Here is a 20,265-nt window from a genome sequence, read left to right on the forward strand (position 1 = left end):
GTCATGCGTGAAACGGAACGCGGCATAGGAACCGCAAGCAGCATCCATATATAATGTCACGCGACCGGAGGTCCGCGAGATCGTTTCTCGAGAATCATCCAGCAACCATCGTGAATGCCCGTGATCTCAAGAACTTGGAAACGCGAAAAAACGGAGGAAATCACGCCGCTTTTTCCGTGCGGGTGCGATATTTTAGGAGAGAAAAGTGATAGAGAAGACCGTGTACCTGTTCCCGAAGCGCTCCTTCCAGAACTCCGCCGCGTCCGCCTTGGTGATGCGAAACTGATCGCCGGCGAACACCCCGTTGGGGAATATGGCCTTCAGCTCGGACAGCATGTGGCTGAACACGAGGCTGAGCTTGGTGAGGTTACGACGGTAGTGGGACGTCTCGTCGAACATCTTCTCCTTGCCCTCCTTGAACAGCTTGATCGCCTGCTTGCACTTACGCATCAGGTTGTTGATGAACACGCAGTAGTGCTCGTTGTTGTGCAGCACCTGCATACGGTCCTCGTACTTGCTGTAGATGAGCCGCAGCCGCTGATACGTGTCCGGTAGGATGTCGAGGATGAACGGCGGCGAGTTCTTCAGGTTCATACGCTGATGCTGGCAGAGCTTCACCACCTTGTCCATGAGCTTCCAGGTCTTGTCGAGCGTACGCTTGTCGGTCGAGAGCTTAGGCGGCGTCATCGCGTCCGCGAAGCGGCCGTGCAGCTTCTGGAAGATCGAGCCGATGTGGACGGCGCGAGTGCGGCTGCTGTGTCCGGACGACGACATCTTGACGGGGGGACACCCGTGTGCGTGCGTGAAACGCGTGCTCTCGCTCGTGCGTTTTTAATACACGGAGCGGAGGGGAGGGTATGATCTCTTCCTCGTTTCTTTCTTTTTTTTTCCCCCCCTCTGCACCTCTGGTCTCAACCGAACACACAACACGCGTTCTCTCCTTCCCCCTTTATTCGCACCTCACACCGTACCTGGCGCACGGCGGCGACGGCGGCGGCGAGCGCTCGCGCTATACTTAAGGTTAACCCGCACACACACACTGCGGAGCGAGCACAGATCGGCACACCGCGCATATCTCAGCGGGACGCGGCCGCGGCCACGACAATATCCTCGCGAAGCCGCGAACACGGGATGCAACGCCGGAATCTCGCGCGATACCGCATCCTATTTATCACCCTCTCTCTTTCACTCCCCTGCTCTATCCTTCTCTTCCTTTCTTTCTCGGTCACTGCGACAACTGTAGCCGACGCACAGTCAAGCCGGATGCTCCGCGCGGACAACTCACGGCGAACGAATCTGACGACACTGACACGAACTGTGCGAGCGCGGAGCGGGATCGAGCGCGAGCGTGCCCCGTGCCCGTGGGCTGCTCTCTCGCTATCTCCGACTTCGCGGATCCGCCACCGCGACGCTAGCGTCGCGGACGCGACGCGTGCGCGGTTACTCGCGCGCGATTCGAATCGTCGCGGGCGCGCACTGTAAAATCGCGGAAACACGTGTACGTTACGTTATATATAATTTGTTCGCGTTTCGTATTTTTTTCGTTTTGGGATTCCTTTAAATATGTCGAGCTGGCTTCAGACGACTGATAGCTCTCGTCAGAATTTAGAGTAGAATATTATAATTACCTTTATTATTAATTCGCTTGCGGACTTACTCTACACCCTTATTACACCGAAAAATCAGCTTACTCGGCCGACGTGTTACAGACTCATTCATTACTGCTATTGCCCATTGTAGACAATGCTTAATACAGTTCAACAAAAAATAAACATCGATAATCATAACAAGACTAGTCATTTTCCGTAGTTTTTTTTAGGCGCTGAATTCAGTGGTAGAATTTCTCTGTCATGTCACAGTTTTGAAAAATTTGCAGGTAAAGTTGCAAAAATGGGCTATTTTTACCTATTTTGTCATATTATAACTTTGAAATGCGACATGCGCTAGAGAAGTGTTCTTGCAATCAAAATTAAGTATGTAATTGTTTGGATTTTCAGCTCTCAAAAAGAATTTTTGTATTCATTATATGGTTGCATTATTGTCAACATTCGCGATATTCTATTTATAATTTTTTGCGAAGTACAAATATTTAAGGAATTAAAATACATACCCAAGTAACACACGATTGTCACGAGAAGGTCAAGATGTCATCTTGACTGAATTTTGACGAAAAATTTCGTGAAATCTTATTGTTAGTCAAGATGACATCATCTTGATCTTCTCGTGATAATCGTGTGTTACTTGGGTATGTATACTAAACACGCGTATTAGAAATAAGTATTATAACTTATATAAGTATTTAGTTTTTTTATATGTACTAAATGTATGCGTATCCTTTGCTCAAATATTTTCCATTAGGCACACAGAATTATAAATAAAATTCTGTTCCATGAATATTAATTAAATTGTATAAATTGAGCTTTAATTTTGAGGATTTTAAAATTTGAATTTGAAGAAAGTCAAAAGATATTAATATTTAAAACAGGAAATTTTGAGTTAAAAGAAGTTTCCTTCCATAGTGCTTTTATTTTATTTTTAAATTAATTATATTTCTTGTTGTCAAGTCACGCAAATTGATTCGATCGATGATGACAATTGTAGACATTTTGTAAACTACAAGTTATATCTGTTTTATACTGAAGTGCAGATTGCAGTGCAAGAGACTTTGATACGAGTTATAATTACACGGAATGGACGAGTGGGTGGTGAGCGAGTGAATGATCTTAATTGTAAGACTAGAATTAGGTTTTAAGATTTGTAGGTTGTAAGGAAGGACAAGACGAGACTGCGTACATGTATGAGAATAAAGAACGTGTGTGAGACTATTTTATATACAAACGTAAAATGTTTGCGAAAAGAGTTTATAAAATTTGTAATCTCAAAGAGAAACAATAATATGTACATTATTTCAATTAATAAATTCTATGTTTTCTTAATGAAAAAAATTGTCACAATATCTCGTAATATTTTTAAGAATATTTTGTATTTTAAATTTATAAAAATTTCTAAAAATATATATAATTTAGATTTTATAAGTTATAATTCTCTTGGGAAATTATAGAATGAGAAATCGTAAAATATTTGAGAATTCACATACAGTATCCCAGAAAAAGTATATCGTTCTTTCATCAACAAATTCTAAGTTGTCCATTTAATGTCATAAATACTTCGAAGCATTTGATTACTGAACTAATCAGAAGAAATTTTATTAATTGACCAATCGAAGGATGCTTCAAAATATTTGTAGCATCAAATGGACCGTAAGCCTTCTACGAAACAATTTAAAATGAAAATTTTTATACGAAAATGTCGAGGATATATAATAGTATTAAATAATAGTTTTTAAATGGGAAGTATAAAATTTATTAACCAATATGCGAAAAATTGGCGCACTCAGGCATGGTACACTGCACAGTAATGAAGATTGAAGATGAATGTAATAAATGCAGTACATTTGACTCGCTTTTTAAGTACTGACATAATTTTGCATACAATAATACAGAGAATCGAACTTTCAAACTTTGTTTATTTATGACTGTTTAATTTAAACTGTAATAATAATTAATGTCAGCCTAATATTACGGAATATCAAACATACATCGAACTGTCAAAGATATTAAAATATTTTTAATATCAAAGCATGATAAAATATTCTTGAAGACATAAACATTTTTATTATATTCTAATAAAACTAAAAAAATGAATAAAAACGTAAAATGAGAAACATTAAAATAAAAAATTATATAACGCAAAAAACATGGCGCCAATGCGAACTCCATCAATGCCAACATTATACTAGCTACAGCGCCAGAAAACATGTAAATTTTCTCAATATGTCTGAAAAGTGTTTTAGTTCGCATTAAAAAATTGAGAAATTTTCTATAAAATTATAAAATTATACAGAAAATTTTAAAAAGTTCTGAAATTTATAAAGAAATTCTGAAAAATCATATAAAGAATTTTAAGAACAATTTTCATTATGATCATATTTTTAATTTTTCGTTTTATCTGCATCATGAAGAATGATTATTCCATATTATTTCAATAATTCAGTATTTATCAACTTAAGCTTATTTTATTTCCAATTAAAGAAATATTCTGAAATATACTACGAACTATAAATAAAGGGAGTAAAATTCGTGTTGCATAAAATATAAAATCACAAATAAAACAAAAGGTACAATAAAACAATTCCGTATTCCGTGATATATGTAATTGAAAATTGTATTTATATGGTTTTTACAATAAATAATAATAACAAAGATGGAATTATATGCACGCGACGAGATAAATTCAAGGTACAAATACCACAACAATTCTGTTGTTCCATCATAAATTCCACAAGAAACCTGAAATCGTTATTTCACAAAGAATAAAACAAGATTATAAATAATCTATAATTAAATAATGTACAATATTTTGTGCTGATTGCGTTATTAATTTCCAAACTCGGAGGGCTATAAGTGATTGGCTACTTGTCCTCGGCCATGGAACGTAGCGCTGTATGTGAGCGCATAGAAATGTATGGAACGCATTTAATCTAAAGAAGCAATTTTATCTCTTTGACCATTTTGTAATACTCGTCGTCGCACGCATCGATGTATGCATGAATGAGCAAGCTTATCACTTCTCTAAGTTTTCTTCTGGGCTGCAATTAAGACTATCCGCCGTCTAGGGTAACTTGCGCATCGATAATGTTGACTTGCTGTCACCGGTTCGCTATGTAATAACTTAACCGCAGAAGAACGAAGCTCGATATTAAAAACCAACTGGCAGGGATGGACGCCAGTATGCAGTACCTTTCATCTGAAACATCAAGGAAAAATATATATTGCATATAAAACTTATGTGATAAAGGAAGGAAGCGTGAGAAGAATAATTTATATGTCGCAACAAAACATCTAATGGATTTATCGTCGAAAATATTTGAGATAACAATAACCAACGTTATCTAAGATTTGAAAAAACCTGCAGATTTCTTTTGTTATTTGTATCGAATATCCAGACGACTTTGATGTCTTGAATCTTTTCTATTAGATTGCTTTAAGACGAAGCCTTAGAACAATATAAAACAAATTAAAAGCCTTTCTCTTAATTCGTTATATATCAAGGACATCATAGTTATTCTTTTTAATATTACACTTAATTTTATAAATGCTTTATCTATATAATCATTTGAAAACCATTTTGAAATAAATTCCGTGTTTTAAAATATTATACATTCATGCCAAATGCTGTGTTACTGAAAATCGGTACGTAAAATTTTACATTAAACTACTGCTTTTTTAAATTTAATCAACAGAAAATGATTCAATAATTTAAATTATATATCGTTACATAAAATATACATTTATCTATAACATATTTGAATACTTATATACTGTATATTCAGTATATGTACTCATTGTCAGTTTGATTACCGTCGAATTTATATGTCGGATTTTATAAACTTTCAAAGACTTAAAGTACTTAAACGATTATTATTCTAAAATTCTGGTGCTAAAAAATATTCGTCGTTGCGCCTGAATCTGACATCTATCTTTTTAACTAGAGAGCCTCTTAATTAATGAATATCTATTTGTTACATAGAATTCATATGTTGGATTTTATAAATTTTCAAAGACTTAAACGATTATTATTCTTACATTCTGATGCTAATCTATAAGTACTCCCAAAATCTGATATCTTCTTTTTAATTAAAGAGTCTCTTAATTAATGTATCTCTATTTGTTACATAGAATTCACATATACACGCACACACATACACACAAATATCTTTACATTCTTCTCTCAACATAAATCATATAAAGCATTATATCATCTTTCTCTTCTAAATAGTTTCGTATTATATCAATGCATGTGATTATTAAATATTTTTCTGCCTTTCAAAAAAATTATATAAAATTTATAACATTAATAACTCGATTTTTTAATACAAAATCTCAAGATAATGTTAATTTTCATTGTAACATAATAATATAATACCGCGCAATAATTATATGTAATTATCACGGCGTGTACATATAAATTTTCCTAAAATTTAATTAAACATACATTCAAAATACATCAGATACTTAAACATAGAATTTGCTTAAAACAAAATCAAAAGTAATGCATATAAATACAGTCTTATAATTATATTGTAAAACATATATTAATCCTCAACCTACATTCTTACGCATAGAAGGGAAAATTAAAATCAATTTTTATTTACAGAAATATAGCGGAAGTAAACAATTATAGAAATACCAAAGCATAAAAAATACACAAATAAAAAAAATAAAATACTAAGCGAAAACGAAAAAATACTAGCGAAACATTCACAGAACAATGCATTGTGACAGACATGAAATCTTAATAAAATAAGAATTATATTGTAATATTATTATATTACAATATTAATTTTGTAATCAAATTTTCCTCTAGCAAACTATGCAATTATGATGTTTACGTTTAATAATTATATATACAATTACTTTATTTACACATAAATATATATATATACATGGTACGTTTAGAAAAAAAGAAACGCAAAAAATGGTTTTTATTTCAAAGAGACAGCGAGGAATATTTAACCAAAGCAGCCTCAATCACACCAGATACCTCGGACTTTGCTTGCTTGATGGTTTTACATTTACCTGTCATTTGGTCGGACATTTTTCCTGTCGCCCAACCTAAGCTCCTTTCCACCGCCATTTTCCACTTCTTATACCTCGCGTCCCTCTCTATAAAAAGAAAGAAAGGATACAAAAAAAATTACACCACATTACATATCGTATATTTATAGAAAAATAAGTCATATGATTTCTCTTCAATTCGGAAGTTTACCTTCCGGTGTGGTAGTCGGAAGAAAAGTGTCGGTTGACACTGTTTCTACTTCCTCGCCTTCCAAATCCCAAACATCTATCCCTTCAGCGTGTCCAGCAGCCATTGCTACGCCTAAGGCCGTGATGTCGGGCATAGTTGACCTAACTGTAGGTCGAAACAAAAGCACAGTGTTTTTAATTTCCAAAAAACAATAGAAAATCGAAATAAAATATTATTATATTAGCTATATTTTATCATGTTTATAAATCTGCCCGTAATTTATGACTACTTACATACTGGTGTACCGCATAAGTCGGCCTGCAGTTGCATAAGAAGATTGTTAGTCGACATTTTCCCGTCCGTGTTTAATTTCGTTAACGGAAATCCACAATCTTTGTACATCGCCTCCAGGATGTCTCTGGTTTGAAAGCACACCGCTTCGAGGGACGCTCTGATTATGTGTTGCTTCGTGGTAAACGCAGTAAGTCCACAAATTATTCTAGAAGAAAAAAAATAGACCATTTTCGAATACATCTGTTAAATATATCTCATTTGATATTAAAGATTTTCAATCAAGCAAAATATCTTGAATGTATCACCAAGTTACGTTTTTTACGAATACCTCTACAAATAATTTCAGTTTCTATATCGTTTATATTTATAAGACAAAAGAAAGACTCGAGAAAGAGTCTGAGGGATTTTTACAAAATTCTACCAACCCTCTTGCATCTTTTCTCCAATAAGGCGCGTATAACCCTGTGAAAGCGGGAACGAAATAGACGTCTCCCGTGCTAAATACACTTTGAGCCAAGTGTTCACTTTCATGAACATCTTTTATGAGCTTCATGTTATCCCGCAGCCATTTAATAGCTGCTCCTGCAACCGCAATTGAACCTTCCAACGCGTAAACAGGTGGACTCTTCGGACCTAACTGATATGCGACAGTCGTAACCAATCCATGAGAAGAATATACTCTCTGAAAGAAATATATAAGGTAACACAGAGAATGAGAAGTTTAGTATGAATGAGATCAAGAAGAATGAATCAAATTAAAATTTTCTAAGCTTTATGTAGCTTATTGTATATAAATACTTAGAAAAAATATTTGACTCGAACGAAATGAATCAAAGAAATATAAAATTGCCAACTTAAGCCACAAAGTAAACGTGTGTAAAATAATAAAGTATATTAATTACATTTTTTTGTAAACGTTTCGTAATTTTGGGTCATTTTTAGTATAGAAATTATTTGAAAGGAATATAAAAAATAACTAAGTACATAAATAAATCACGGCATAAGTAGTCGTCAAACTTATTGTAAAAAACTTAGCGTGTAAATAAATATTTAGAAATTACGTACGGTACGTCCCGTGTTACACAACAGAAAGCAGCCACTCCTATATGTATTTTTCGCTTGGCCTTTCTTCAAACAATTTTGTCCGACTAAAGCAGATTGTTGATTTCCTAAAATCTAATGGAGAAAGTAGACGTAATAAAAAATTGTATTCTACATCTACGTATGTTGTTTTCATTTGCAAGGTCTTACATACGCCGGATATGGGAATGCCGGACAGCGGACCGATCGAGATTTTGCCGTATATCTCGGAACTGCTTCTGATCTCCGGTAGCATTTGCATAGGAATGTCGAAATATCTGCATAACGTAGGATCCCAGGAGAGCGTCTCGATATTCATCAACATCGTTCTCGACGCGTTTGTAACATCAGTGATATATAGTCCACCGTCTTTGCCTCCCGTTAAATTCTGGAATGATTTTTTGAAATTAATTCCACATTAATTCACGTAGTTTCTCTCATTATAAAGTGTACAATTTTTATTTCCTTAGTAATTTCAGACGCATCGAAGAACAAATCGATATAACAAGAATTCGTGTGCTAATTTCTTGAATATTGTATATAATATACATATATAATATCTTAAAATAACAATTCTTGTAAAACACGGCAGTGCACTATTTAATTACTGTCAAATATGACTATTAGTGATAATTTTCGTCGCGCTCATGATACAGCAAGCATAAATATTGGCGGTGTTAATTAATACTAATTGAACAACAGCCTAGTCGAGTCATACTCGCTAATTCCTACTAACGCTTTGTTGTAATGTCTTTTTGTCACGTACCCAAACAACCCACGTATCCATGGTCCCCACTTTGCATCGCCTCTCGCGAATTGCTTTCCTTACGGCCTTCACGTTGTCCTTCAACCAACGAATCTTCAAAGCCGAGAAGTACGGACTCACGGGTAAGCCGCATAAAGGCTTCAGATGATTCTTACTCTGATCCGGAAACTTCGCTATGATCTGGTCCACAATCGCATCAGTTCTAATATCGGACCACACTGAAATTATTTCAGATCAAGTATTAATCAAGCAATTTTACAGTTTTTACTTTTCTCCCTTCAATTTTATTTTGAGGAATTGTACTACTTTTGGAAAAGTCTTTTATAAAATAAATCAGGATACACATATGAAGCTTTACACGTTCAATAAACGTTCGATAAACTAGGCTTTTCCCCGAACGAAAATAATTTTCTCCCGCAAATAGATTAGACTGCGGAAGCGAATCTCTACCCACCTATGGCATTATAAAGCGGATCGCCGGTAGTCGCATCCCACGCTAACGTAGTTTCTCTCTGGTTGGTAATACCCACAGTAACGATTTCGTCGATCCTCATGCCTAGCATGTCCAATTTGCGAATTACGTCCTTAATGCAGGCCTTTACCGCAAAGAGGACCTCTTTGGGATCCTGTTCCATCCATCCCTCCTGCGAACTGATTTGTTCTATGTCGATTTGATGAGACGCAATCTCCGCGACGTGCTTCGCATTAAATACCTGCAGACACACAATTCGCACTTTAAGCTAATAACTGTTGAAACAACGATAATTCGATAAAACTAAAGTGCGTGAATATTCATAAAAGAGATCTCTTTATCATATTTTACAAAATCTACGCCACATGAAAATTTTGAAGAAATTTTTTTTTTAAAGAAATTTTGTTACAGCTTTTAGAATTCGTGATTAGAATTTGTTTCTATTTGCGTAATTCTTTAAATAGATCATCAAAAAATTAGACTTTTCAAAGACTCTGGAGCTTTGCAAACGTGATCTCGTGAAAATCTGTTTGTAAAACATCGTCACGACATTATTTACTATTCACAGCCGCGCAATCTAGGTTTATTGCCTCTCCCATAAATCGTTGATTTCTTGTTAATTAGTAAAATTTTAGATGCAATGTGTCGTTAACGCGTCTTATCATTTTCGGCTGTATTTATTTACTCAGCTCGCGCTGAGAATCCTCACGACAGATTTAGGTAAACATTTAGAAGCGTGGAAAATTATAACGTGTGTGATAACGAGAGCAATTGCTTTACGATAATCTCACCACAAAACGAACAGTCCGCGTGCCAACGTCAACTACGCCGACGAGGGGTCCTGTCTTTTTCACCTTACTTGGCATTGTATCTGAAAAAAAAAAGAATCATCACATTATAGATATTTTTTAATTTAATATAAAATCAATTAATTAAAAATGTCTAGCTCGTGTTTTAACACAAATATATATAAGATAAATTGGCCAAGGTCGAGCGAAGGTAAAAGCAACATGAAATCAAAAGCTCAAGTTAATAATTAAATAGTTTAATGTCGTGAAATTAAAATCAATATGTTTCGACTCACATAGTCTTCTTCAGTTGAAGATATAAAAAGTCAATAAGTAAAATGTAAGTAAAAAAATAAATAACATAAAAATCGGATATAATAAATTAATACTGATTGTAAGACATTAAAGTTAACTAACATAAAAAGAATATATCAAAAGCAATATGGATCCTGTACGAATATGTCCGTTCCCACTACTGCTGCTGTAGTGGTGCGAGAGATTAAACGCATACATACTAATAGCGCACGCAATGGTTTCCTTATGTCGAGCATCTTTTTAAATGTGCAGACGCAACGCCGATCCAATAAATCAGACATACGTATGTCAGTCGTATTACCGTTGCTCTATATCTGCCGAATTATCACCGAAGATCTTTGAGATATTAGATCGGCGTTGCGTCTGCACATTTAAAACGTTTCGAAAACGACACGGAGGTGAGAAGGCTTCTCTAAAGAAAACTTCCCAGAACAGCGACACAAATGACAATTGATCCCAAATCCACACAAAAAAAAAAGGGAAAGATGCTCGACATAAGGAAACCATTGCGTGCGCCATTAGTATGTATGCGTTTAATCTCTCGCACCACTACAGCAGCAGTAGTGGGAACGGACATATTCGTACAGGATCCATTGCTTTAGGTTTTGATATATTCTTTTTATGTTAGTTAACTTTAATGTCTCAGTATTAATTTATTATATCCGATTTTTGTTATTTATTTTTTTACTTACATTTTACTTATTAACTTTTTATATCTTCAACTGAAGAAGACTCTGTGAGTCGAAACATATTGATTTTAATTTCGACATTAAACTATCTATTTATTAACTTGAGTTTTTGGTGATTCCATGTTACTTTTACCTTCGCTCGTCCTTGGCCGATTTATCTTATACATATTAATATAAAATCACTTAAAAAAGTAAAAACAAGTGCTTTTACGCCCGTGATAAAAAAGCTGCATTAATAAGAAAAACTTCAAGAAATATAATGAAGATTGATTATCATTCTAGTCGAGATTAAGAACAAGTGATGTTTTGCGTATTAAGCATGTGATGAAGAATAAACGATCTTTGTTACAGCAGCTGTTATATAAATCCGAAATATACATATTTGTAAATAGCATTTATTCAAATTTAGCCAAATATCATAATTTTTTTTATTTTTCTTTAATGTTCCATTTATGCAATAAAATAAAAAACAAACAGCGTGTTTTTTCAACTTTATCATCAATCCTAAACAAAATAAATATACGGAGGACAAAATTCTGTTTCTCGGAAGAATTGTTTACGCGAATTTATGTAATCAATACGTGCACATTTCGTTTTTTCCTCGCTTGACAGTGAAGATATAACAATTAAATTCTGATAGAATGCTTCTTCCTTTCTTTATTAGAACAACACTTTCTTTACCCTTATCATTTTCCACTGCGAGTTCTTGTATTGATTATTGATGTCAACACATTGAAACCTCAGTATCTCCATACGTCTATAGATAAGTTGATTGAGAAACCAAATTCTTGTCGTTACAACATATCGAAACGTGTTCTCTGGTATTATTTGTAGTAGAAAAGATTAAAACTAGTTTCACTTTCAAGCGTGTTCTCTGATATTATTTGTAGTAAAAGAGATTGAAACTAGTTTGACTACTTTACTTTTCAAGAAACTAGTATTCCAATGAGAATTTAGTAGGATTATAATTTTTCAACTTATAACTTTCGTTATTCAACAGTATTTCAATGCTACAAGATCCTTTGTTCATTTCGATATTTTCTTAAACAATGATGCAATTTCATCTTATGATATCTAATATTTTGATGCGCAATACTTACGCAATACTCTTATTCAAACTTTGTTAAAGAATAAGAACAAAGATAATAGAAAAAAATAAATAAATAAAAAGAAAAATTAGTGACTTTTGCTAACCACGTATGTCTTAAAATGTAAATTAGAAATTATTAAAAATTTTACGTAATTCTTCTTTGCAATCATAATTCTATTCCGAGAATTTTCATGTAAATTATATACAAAAGTTTTGAACACTTTATTTCTTCTTTTCAATTTGCGATATCATCAAGAGATCAACCGTAATCGAAATTCCTTCGCGTTTTTATCGATTGAATTTTGTGAAGACGCAAATTATCATAAACTTGCGTTTCACGATCACAATTGTGATCGGAAGTCGCGTAATTAATTGTCACGTAATAACTATCTTTTATATGATTATCAATAAAAGATAGTTATTACGTGACAATTAATTACGCGACTTCCGATCACAATTGTCTGCGACGCGACATCGTATTGTTATTTGATAATCTCAAAATTGTATCACTTAACTGTGAATATTGATGGCAAATTTTTCAAATTTTCCAATATAATTTTAGCTTCAAGCAGCGCTGCTATCCTGCAGACTATCCGGAGTTGATAATCACCGAGTGGAATGTTAACAGCCGTAAGATAGATTACGCAATAAAATATACGGTTCGCATTGTAATCTCGGTTTCGAAAGCCGGCAAAACGGATCTCATCGGCGATGACCCGGCAATATCGTGGGAGACACGTCGCCGTCAAGGGAAAAAAAAATTTTTTTTATTTTGATATCGAAAGTAAACCGCTGATATGCTTAATCTCGCGTACACGCCTTCGGCAACGCGTAATCGCAGTTAACGCCGCCTCTTATGATATCCCGCCAGCTAAAAGATATACATCTCTTGGCGGGAATTAGACAGATCGCGTGATACCGCACGCGATCATCCGTCGCCAATTTCCTTGGTTACGCTTTGCGTAATATTACCTCTGCACTAATATTTTTCTTAAATCCTACGAACGTAAACATTTTCTACGCATGCATTAAATTTTCTTTGAAAGCGTGATCTTCTCTTGAAAGCGTTGATCAGACATCAGTTTGTACCGCGTGTTTGTATCTCGAGTTTATATTAAAAAATTCTATGTACATGCGAAGTTATTACTCCGACTTGTCAACACAAGAATCGGAGTATTGATAAAAAATTAAATAAGTAAGTAATAATGATTCATTACTTATTTCGAGTATTAAAAACTATTGTTCAGTGCTTTTAATACTTAAAATAAATAATTAATTCCTATCCTTGTCACTACCTTGTAATATTAAATTTTTGTAAGGGTTGAAAGTAACGAACGCGATCTAATAATTCTAACATTCCGTAATTGTTCGGTAAAAGATATATTTCTTTAATGTGCTATTCTTCGGTTAAAAGAATATATAGCATAAAAATATGGCATAGTTATGCCGTGCTCTTGTACGTATTGTACCTACGTATAGAGCGATTTGTGTGACAGCACGTGTATTATCGCGCCGTATTTTTAGCAAGGCGAGCGTATTCTAACCGCAAAAAAGATTGGCATACGTGGTTTTGTATTGACAATTGCGAACATCAGAGAATCTCGATTGTACGGATATCCTTTTGAGTCATCCTCTGAAGAGTAGATGCAATCGAAAAATATTGATCGTAAAATCTGTTTCTCTCTTTCTTGTTTCAAAAGAGAATATATTTAAATTTTTAAAATTAATTTTAATTTTATATTTAAATTTTTAAATTAATTTTAATTAACAGAAAAAATTACGACGACACGTTCGCTGACACTTCCATTGACGATAAAAGTACATGTAGATTTATAAATATTGCAGATTTTACAGGCATATCACTTTTCGAGCGAGCACTTTGTATCTTTATATTCGCGCATTTGTCATTGATTTATTATTGTTATCATGATATAAATTACTGTTTTTATTACAAGAAATTAAAAAATCAGTATACATGTTATTTAATTACAAATTAATTTGATTAGAAATATTTTAACAATATATATTTTTATAAATTAGAAATTAATATATACATAATTATAAAAAATAAAAATAATTTATCAACAATCACGACGCGCGAATATATACAGATATGAAGCAGAGAACGTTCGATGTATGCGCAAATTCATACATTAAAACATTAATATAATCCCGTGTGTAGAATTACAGAAGTATTAGGAAATCCCTTGTCTTTTTTTAAATGACTGATGTTTTCATCGAGACACACCAAAGTTCAAAGATTCCTTCGTTCATGTTTACACAATGAGAGAAGAACATTGTTGAACATTATCATCGTAATCAATGACGGGATCGGTCGTCGTATTATGTTGGTCATGATCGACGAGTTAATGAATAGGTAATAATATACAAGCAGGTGAAAATGAAGTGTGTTTAACACGTGAATGACAAAGTATGTTTCACACGTTTAATAACGGTGTAATATCGAAGTTATTGCAGCGTATTTGCAGCGAGAATGTGCGGATTCTTCATTTCATTCACCGTGAAATCGCGACATATAGGAAATTCAACTCGGCCTCGAGTCGAAGTTCCGTGAACTCGTGTCAATACAGGAACTACGTCATTATCCTTATCTGCATTCGATTCTCATCGGACCGGCGCAAGGCGTCTAAAGTCCAGAGAACGGCGCATCATACACAAACACATACACACACACACACATGTCCGATCTTTGAATTTTACAAATCGATGTGGACGGACGCGCGTTTCTCGCGTTCAATTAGGTCTGCGCGCGATTCGGGATCAACAATGACGATCTCGAGAGACCTGTTTTTTTTTCTAACTGAAACTTCTCGCATCGTTCATCTTTTCTCTTTTTTTTCTCCAACGGGAGAAAGAGAGATAATATGAACCGTGCAAGAAGAACCGTTCAGTTCGCGTTAAAGGAATCCCAGACAACATGAAGTTCTAAATCAGGACATAAAAGGTTTTTTAAACGCCTTTTAGACGTATCTCGCAAGAATGTTTTTTTTAAGTCCCGATTTGGACTTTATGTTTATATCTAGGATGAAAGTCTCTTGAGTCACGATAGTGGATTTACTCTCGAGCGATAAAGAGCGATGCGATTTCGCGTCGTCAGCGCGACACGGCGCCGCATTAAATTGCATACTTAAATATCCGTCTGGCAACGATAAATCCGGTTTGCCGTTATACATTAAAACGCAACAGGTATTCCTCACCTGCGTTCTTGTACGAGTAGTACTTGAAGATACTCGTCCTGCGACCGGTCTCCGACTGTTCCATCTCCAGCGACGCGCCCGAGTCCTCGAGGGAATCGAATCCTTCCGGAGTGCCCCGTTCGCTCGCGGTCGCCGTATCCTCCGTCGTATCACCGTTAGCGTCTCCTTCCGCATTTCCGTTCGTCTCCTCCCGCTCCATGAATCACACGCTCCTCCGTGGAGCCTCTTCTCCTTCTCGAGTGTCGCGACGGTGATAACGACAACACCCGCGCGAGTAGAAGATCCGACTGTTCAGCTAGACGATTCTCGGATCGTTATCGTTGCTGCCACTCTACGAACGAGTGACGACGTCGTTTTCCTAGAATCGCGAGAAAACGGACGATTGTACGCGGACGTGTCCGTATCGGGCACCTATAAGCGCGCGTCGCGGGCGTGCTCGTTCGGCAGAATGCGAGGGAATCGTCGGCGACCTGCCCGGAGTACCTCCGTCTCTCGCGGCCCCTCTCGCTCTTTTTTTTCCCCTCCTTCTTTCACGTAACACGTACACTAGCTCGTATGACCAAGTCTCGTGTCGTGGTCACGGCCAGATCCCGAATTAGCCGTACGCAGTTCAATCTCGAGAGTGTTTCCTCATTCTTCTTGCGGTCCCCCCCGGTCAACGTTCACGTTTGCTTAGGATACGCCCATACTGACCATGTGGCACACGAAAGGAAAAACCAAAGAGCCAAAGGGCACTTTCAGCCGCATTTTTCCTCCAAGAACTAAGCGACGCTGCGCCTTAGAGATTAAATTTCGGGATACGTGCAGACGTCGCTTGCGTTCGCATATCGAATTGATACTGATTTATGTTCGAACGCATTAAACGGAAATTAATGCAAGATCAAAATTTTGCTCCTTTTAATTATTGAAACAATACGCGCGATTCGATTAATCGCGTATATTTTTAATAAAAAAAAATACAATCATAAAATTTTCGACGAAAAATACGATTGTAAAACTATCGCCACCGAACGTGGCGTTAAAAGAGCAGAATTTTGAAAATTTTTGCAAAAGAGATAGTCGATTTTCACTTCCTCAGTTCATTTCTTTAGTGACACAAACAAGCAATACCGACCCGATTTTTTTTTTGTGGTTTTAAACCTGTACGCACGTGGTTTTCGAACTGAACGTGAGTACTGGAGACATATGATGCTGAACAGAGACATCGTATAAAGCGAAGAGAGAGGCCGCATATATGCGTTCGTAGTTTTACCTGGGAAGCATCAGACTACCCGCTAGTGAGTAGTACGGTCCGGCCTTATATACGAATTGCATTGAACTCGAGTGCTAGCGAGAAACATCACAAAGACAGACATTCCCTCGATTCTACTTTGATCCTAACGAATGGAGCCACCGATGAATTCTAAATTACAATTGTTACACGTCGAGCATTGGAATGCAATTTAGGATCGTTTTTAATATCATTTTTATAATTATTTAGCGGAATAATCGCTGGTGGAGTACAAGGTGATGACCGCCTAGCGGCCGAGACCCTAAACTAAAATGCATCGCGCAACGGTGCATGCAACGGTGGCGTTGCATGCCCTTCGTGGCGCGGACGTTCAAAATTGCGCGCGCGACACGATTTGAGCGCGACACCCCTCCTTTCAGCAATCGAGATCAGCCGAGTTCCGACACAGAGATCAGAGATTCGAGTATAATTAACAAGTGCGAAGAAAACAAAAACAGAATGCAAATTAAGCTGGGGATGTTAAACGTTATCATTTTATCGCAGTCGCCTTTATCTCTCTTAAGCGCAATACGTAATCAAAATCCGCAAGACGCGAGTTCTGTATAGACTTGAAGTGCGTTGCTTATCTACCACGGATTTTTAAAATTTCAAATAATACGCGGGCAAGAGGTGCAAAGTGCAAGGTGCAAAGATGCATTACTCTCTGATGAACCGACGAACTTTAATCTCTTGCGAGTTGCGTATCGAACGCGACTAATTGAACGTGACTCGTTAGAATTCAAATAGTTTTAATATCAGGAATTCTTATCGGCAATTACTGATTATTTTTTCAAAATATGAGTAACATTTATCAATTTTTGATACAAGCAATGACGATCGTTTCCAGTCGAGTCTGGCGACAGAATTCTAGAATTCTATGATCAAGTGTCTGCTACAAATTTTGTCAACAGAAAAATTACAGATTTGCTACAGAATTTGGCATATATACAATGCTGTTGACAGAAATAATACAGCAAGTTTGTCAACGTAATACGATGACAGATCGATGGCAAGAAATTAAATACAGACTTTGACATATTTGCTATACAGATTTGACATGAATTGACCACAGAAAGAGAGAGCGAGCTGTCTTTGATAGATTCTGCTTTTTTCTGCCGCCAAAATGCTATCAGATTACACCAGTAAAGTAAACGTACCATTACTGAATGTATCTATATCTGAGCAAGTACACAAACATTTATTTTTAAATGCATTTTTTCATAATATTATAATTTAATTGAAATCTTTAAATATTTTTACAATTAAATTGTAATATTATATTATAATAAAAAAAAATTTGAGATTAATAAATTTTGTGTACGTGTTCAGATATAGATACATATATGTTCAGTAATGGTACGTTTACCTTAAGCTCTATCGGCAAAAACGCAAAATTAATGCAGGCACATCAATTGACTAATTTAGTAGCTGGTATAAATTTCTGATCCAATTTGCTACCAATTTTGACATATTGCAGACTATTTGACGTGGAAAATTCTGCATCCAAAAACGACTCTACGGATTTATTTATCGATGTTGTCCTTTTGACATTTAAATATGAATATGTAAATAAGTAAAAAATAAAATATTTTAATCCCAATAGTACATATAGATTCGGTGAGAAATACAAACGCATTTTATCGGTCAAATAGCCACTAATAATATCATAATTCACCTCGTATTTATATTTTCTCCAAGATTTGTTTTTCTTTTTAAATATCGGGGCGATTTTTTTACACTATATGTAAACAGAGTTAGAAAAAGACAGATGTCGAACGTTAATCAGTATCCGTAGAATCAGTTCACCGAAATTCCCGGAATTCTCAGAAGTCTCCTTTTATCACGAAGCAAAGGCAGATATATAGAATTCCAAAAGAATCCGAAGGGCTGCGTTCAGAAACTTCGCCTAGGTGCATCTAGATATCATTTTATCCTTGTTTAACATTCGGTGAATAACAAAGATAACATGATATATCATGAATTCCTGAACGCAGCCAAGGAGTCGCGACTTATCTCCCGCCACAATCGCGTTTATCACGGTCGCCCACGGTATACTCACGGAGTGGCATAACAGAGAATCCGAGAACCGTGTCGAAAAGAAAAAATCTCATGGAGAAGGTGCAGCAAGTGCCATAAGGCGCGCCTGGCCACGTGGAATTACGGCGCTTCCCGTTATGTCACTCGCGAGCGAGGCTCGTTGCGCCGCGCCGGTGCGAGACCACGTGGAGGCGTCTCCGAGCGGAGTGAAGTGACGAGACTGACGAGGACGCGAGGCGGAGAGGCGGCGAGAGAAAGGGGCCGCGGTGAAAGGGGATGAAGAGACAGAGAGAGGGGGCAGGGGAGGGAGGAATACCGAGGGTCGGTTACTCACTGCTGCAGGTGCCGCGGTCGCGGCCGGCGAGTCGCGAGCCGTCGACGCTCCACCGAGGTCGTCCTCGCGACGAGAGCGATTGCACGGTCGGTCGATATCCCGAGGGGTGAGCGCTCGCGCATAACCGGGCGCGACGCTCGTCGCCCGGCACGACGAACGACGATGAATTTGGCCGGCGAGATACCGCGCACCACCACACGCGCGAACCGGGCGATGCGATCAACGAGCACGCGACGGCGAGTAGCCGCGTTCACCGATTGCCATGCTGTCGCCCGCTACCCTCTTTCACCCTCCTCGCGGCCGCCGTCGTCTGCTGCGGCGCGATTGCGCGCGCAATCCTCCGCATGTATATGCGATATATAGGTCGCTTGTCGCATCTGCACCTCTTGGCACTCGGAGTACTCGGACCCTACGTTCTCTCTCTCTTCTTTCCCCGACACTCGACCGCACTCTGTCTCGTTTCGGGTGCAGAAAGAGCTACAGAAAATCCAAGTGAGTCCAAAGCGAACGAACTGTGCGTCATTCCGCAAGTCGACACGGCGGGAATATTCAAATTTTAATGCATACGAACGCAACGCCTCTCAAGTACTTAAATTAACTTCAGACGGTCTTATAATTCGGGGTGGAATTCTATTTATAACTTTATGTGTTTTAAAATTGTGAAATCCACGGTAGAGAGATTTAATCGGATCTCAGAATAAAATTGTATTTATAACTTCTATAAATGCCGTATATCTTGAGATATATGATATCTTAATATACGTTTTACATTACTTGATTCTTCAAATGCTTTTTATGCTACAGAGTACATTAAATTATAAATAGAATTTCAAATTAAAATTTTTGATGAAACATGTTTTAAAGTTTTAATTAAGAATTAATTTTAATATATATATATATATATATATATATATATATATGATAGAGTCTGTATGATGTTTACATATATTAGTGTTAAATAAATTTTAAAATTTATCATATTTTTCTCTTTCTTTTACTGTAACTTATTGTAGATTTTAAGAAATAAATAGCGCACGTTCCCATATATTCGAAATAAGACAAAAATTGTAATAACTATACTAAATAAACAATAGCTGTTTTCTCG

At 36.4% G+C, this 20,265-nt stretch overlaps 2 protein-coding genes across 6 annotated transcripts in view; both read right to left on the reverse strand.

The window, feature by feature from the left end:
• LOC105448469 (E3 ubiquitin-protein ligase CBL-B) overlaps positions 1 to 1,016 on the reverse strand; it is a 30,338-nt gene extending 29,322 nt beyond the window's left edge. For both annotated transcript variants that reach the window (XM_011687035.1, XM_011687034.1), the window contains exon 1: positions 227 to 1,016. In XM_011687035.1, the coding sequence (XP_011685337.1) occupies positions 227 to 774 (548 nt within the window). In that variant the 5' untranslated portion in view covers positions 775 to 1,016. The remainder of the gene's footprint in view (positions 1 to 226) is intronic.
• Positions 1,017 to 4,198: 3,182 nt separating this feature from the next.
• Positions 4,199 to 19,425, reverse strand: LOC105448470 (glycerol kinase). 4 transcript variants are annotated; one of them, XR_974249.1, is made up of 12 exons: positions 15,520 to 16,092; positions 10,211 to 10,290; positions 9,402 to 9,660; positions 8,948 to 9,165; positions 8,357 to 8,569; positions 8,167 to 8,277; positions 7,527 to 7,783; positions 7,101 to 7,306; positions 6,829 to 6,972; positions 6,639 to 6,725; positions 4,628 to 4,806; positions 4,199 to 4,540 (listed from the first exon to the last, which is right to left on the reverse strand). XR_974249.1 is itself a non-coding variant. In XM_011687037.1 (12 exons), the coding sequence occupies exons 2-12, from the start codon at positions 15,716 to 15,718 to the stop codon at positions 4,709 to 4,711; spliced, it is 1,872 nt and encodes a 623-aa protein (XP_011685339.1). In that variant the 5' UTR covers positions 15,719 to 15,877; positions 19,161 to 19,425; the 3' UTR covers positions 4,199 to 4,708. The 4 variants fall into 4 exon arrangements, 3 of the variants coding, with proteins under 3 accessions (XP_011685339.1, XP_011685340.1, XP_011685338.1); XM_011687037.1 differs by adding an exon at positions 19,161 to 19,425 and having other exon boundaries at positions 4,199 to 4,806; positions 15,520 to 15,877; XM_011687038.1 differs by lacking the exon at positions 15,520 to 16,092 and adding an exon at positions 19,161 to 19,425 and having other exon boundaries at positions 4,199 to 4,806.
• Between the last annotated feature and the right edge of the window lie 840 nt (positions 19,426 to 20,265).

The sequence above is a fragment of the Wasmannia auropunctata genome, unplaced genomic scaffold (assembly GCF_000956235.1).
Source record: "Wasmannia auropunctata unplaced genomic scaffold, wasmannia.A_1.0 LD336085.1, whole genome shotgun sequence".
NCBI classification, from domain to species: domain Eukaryota; kingdom Metazoa; phylum Arthropoda; class Insecta; order Hymenoptera; family Formicidae; genus Wasmannia; species Wasmannia auropunctata.

Coding starts and splice junctions, on each gene's coding strand:
- LOC105448470 (XM_011687037.1), bottom strand. CDS start 15,718: ATGGAGCGGGAGGAGACGAACGGAAATGCGGAAGGAGACGCTAACGGT. Junction 10,291..15,519: donor CTACTCGTACAAGAACGCAG/GTGAGGAATACC, acceptor TTTTTTTTTCAG/ATACAATGCCAAGTAAGGTG. Junction 8,278..8,356: donor CCGGCATTCCCATATCCGGC/GTATGTAAGACC, acceptor TTTCTCCATTAG/ATTTTAGGAAATCAACAATC.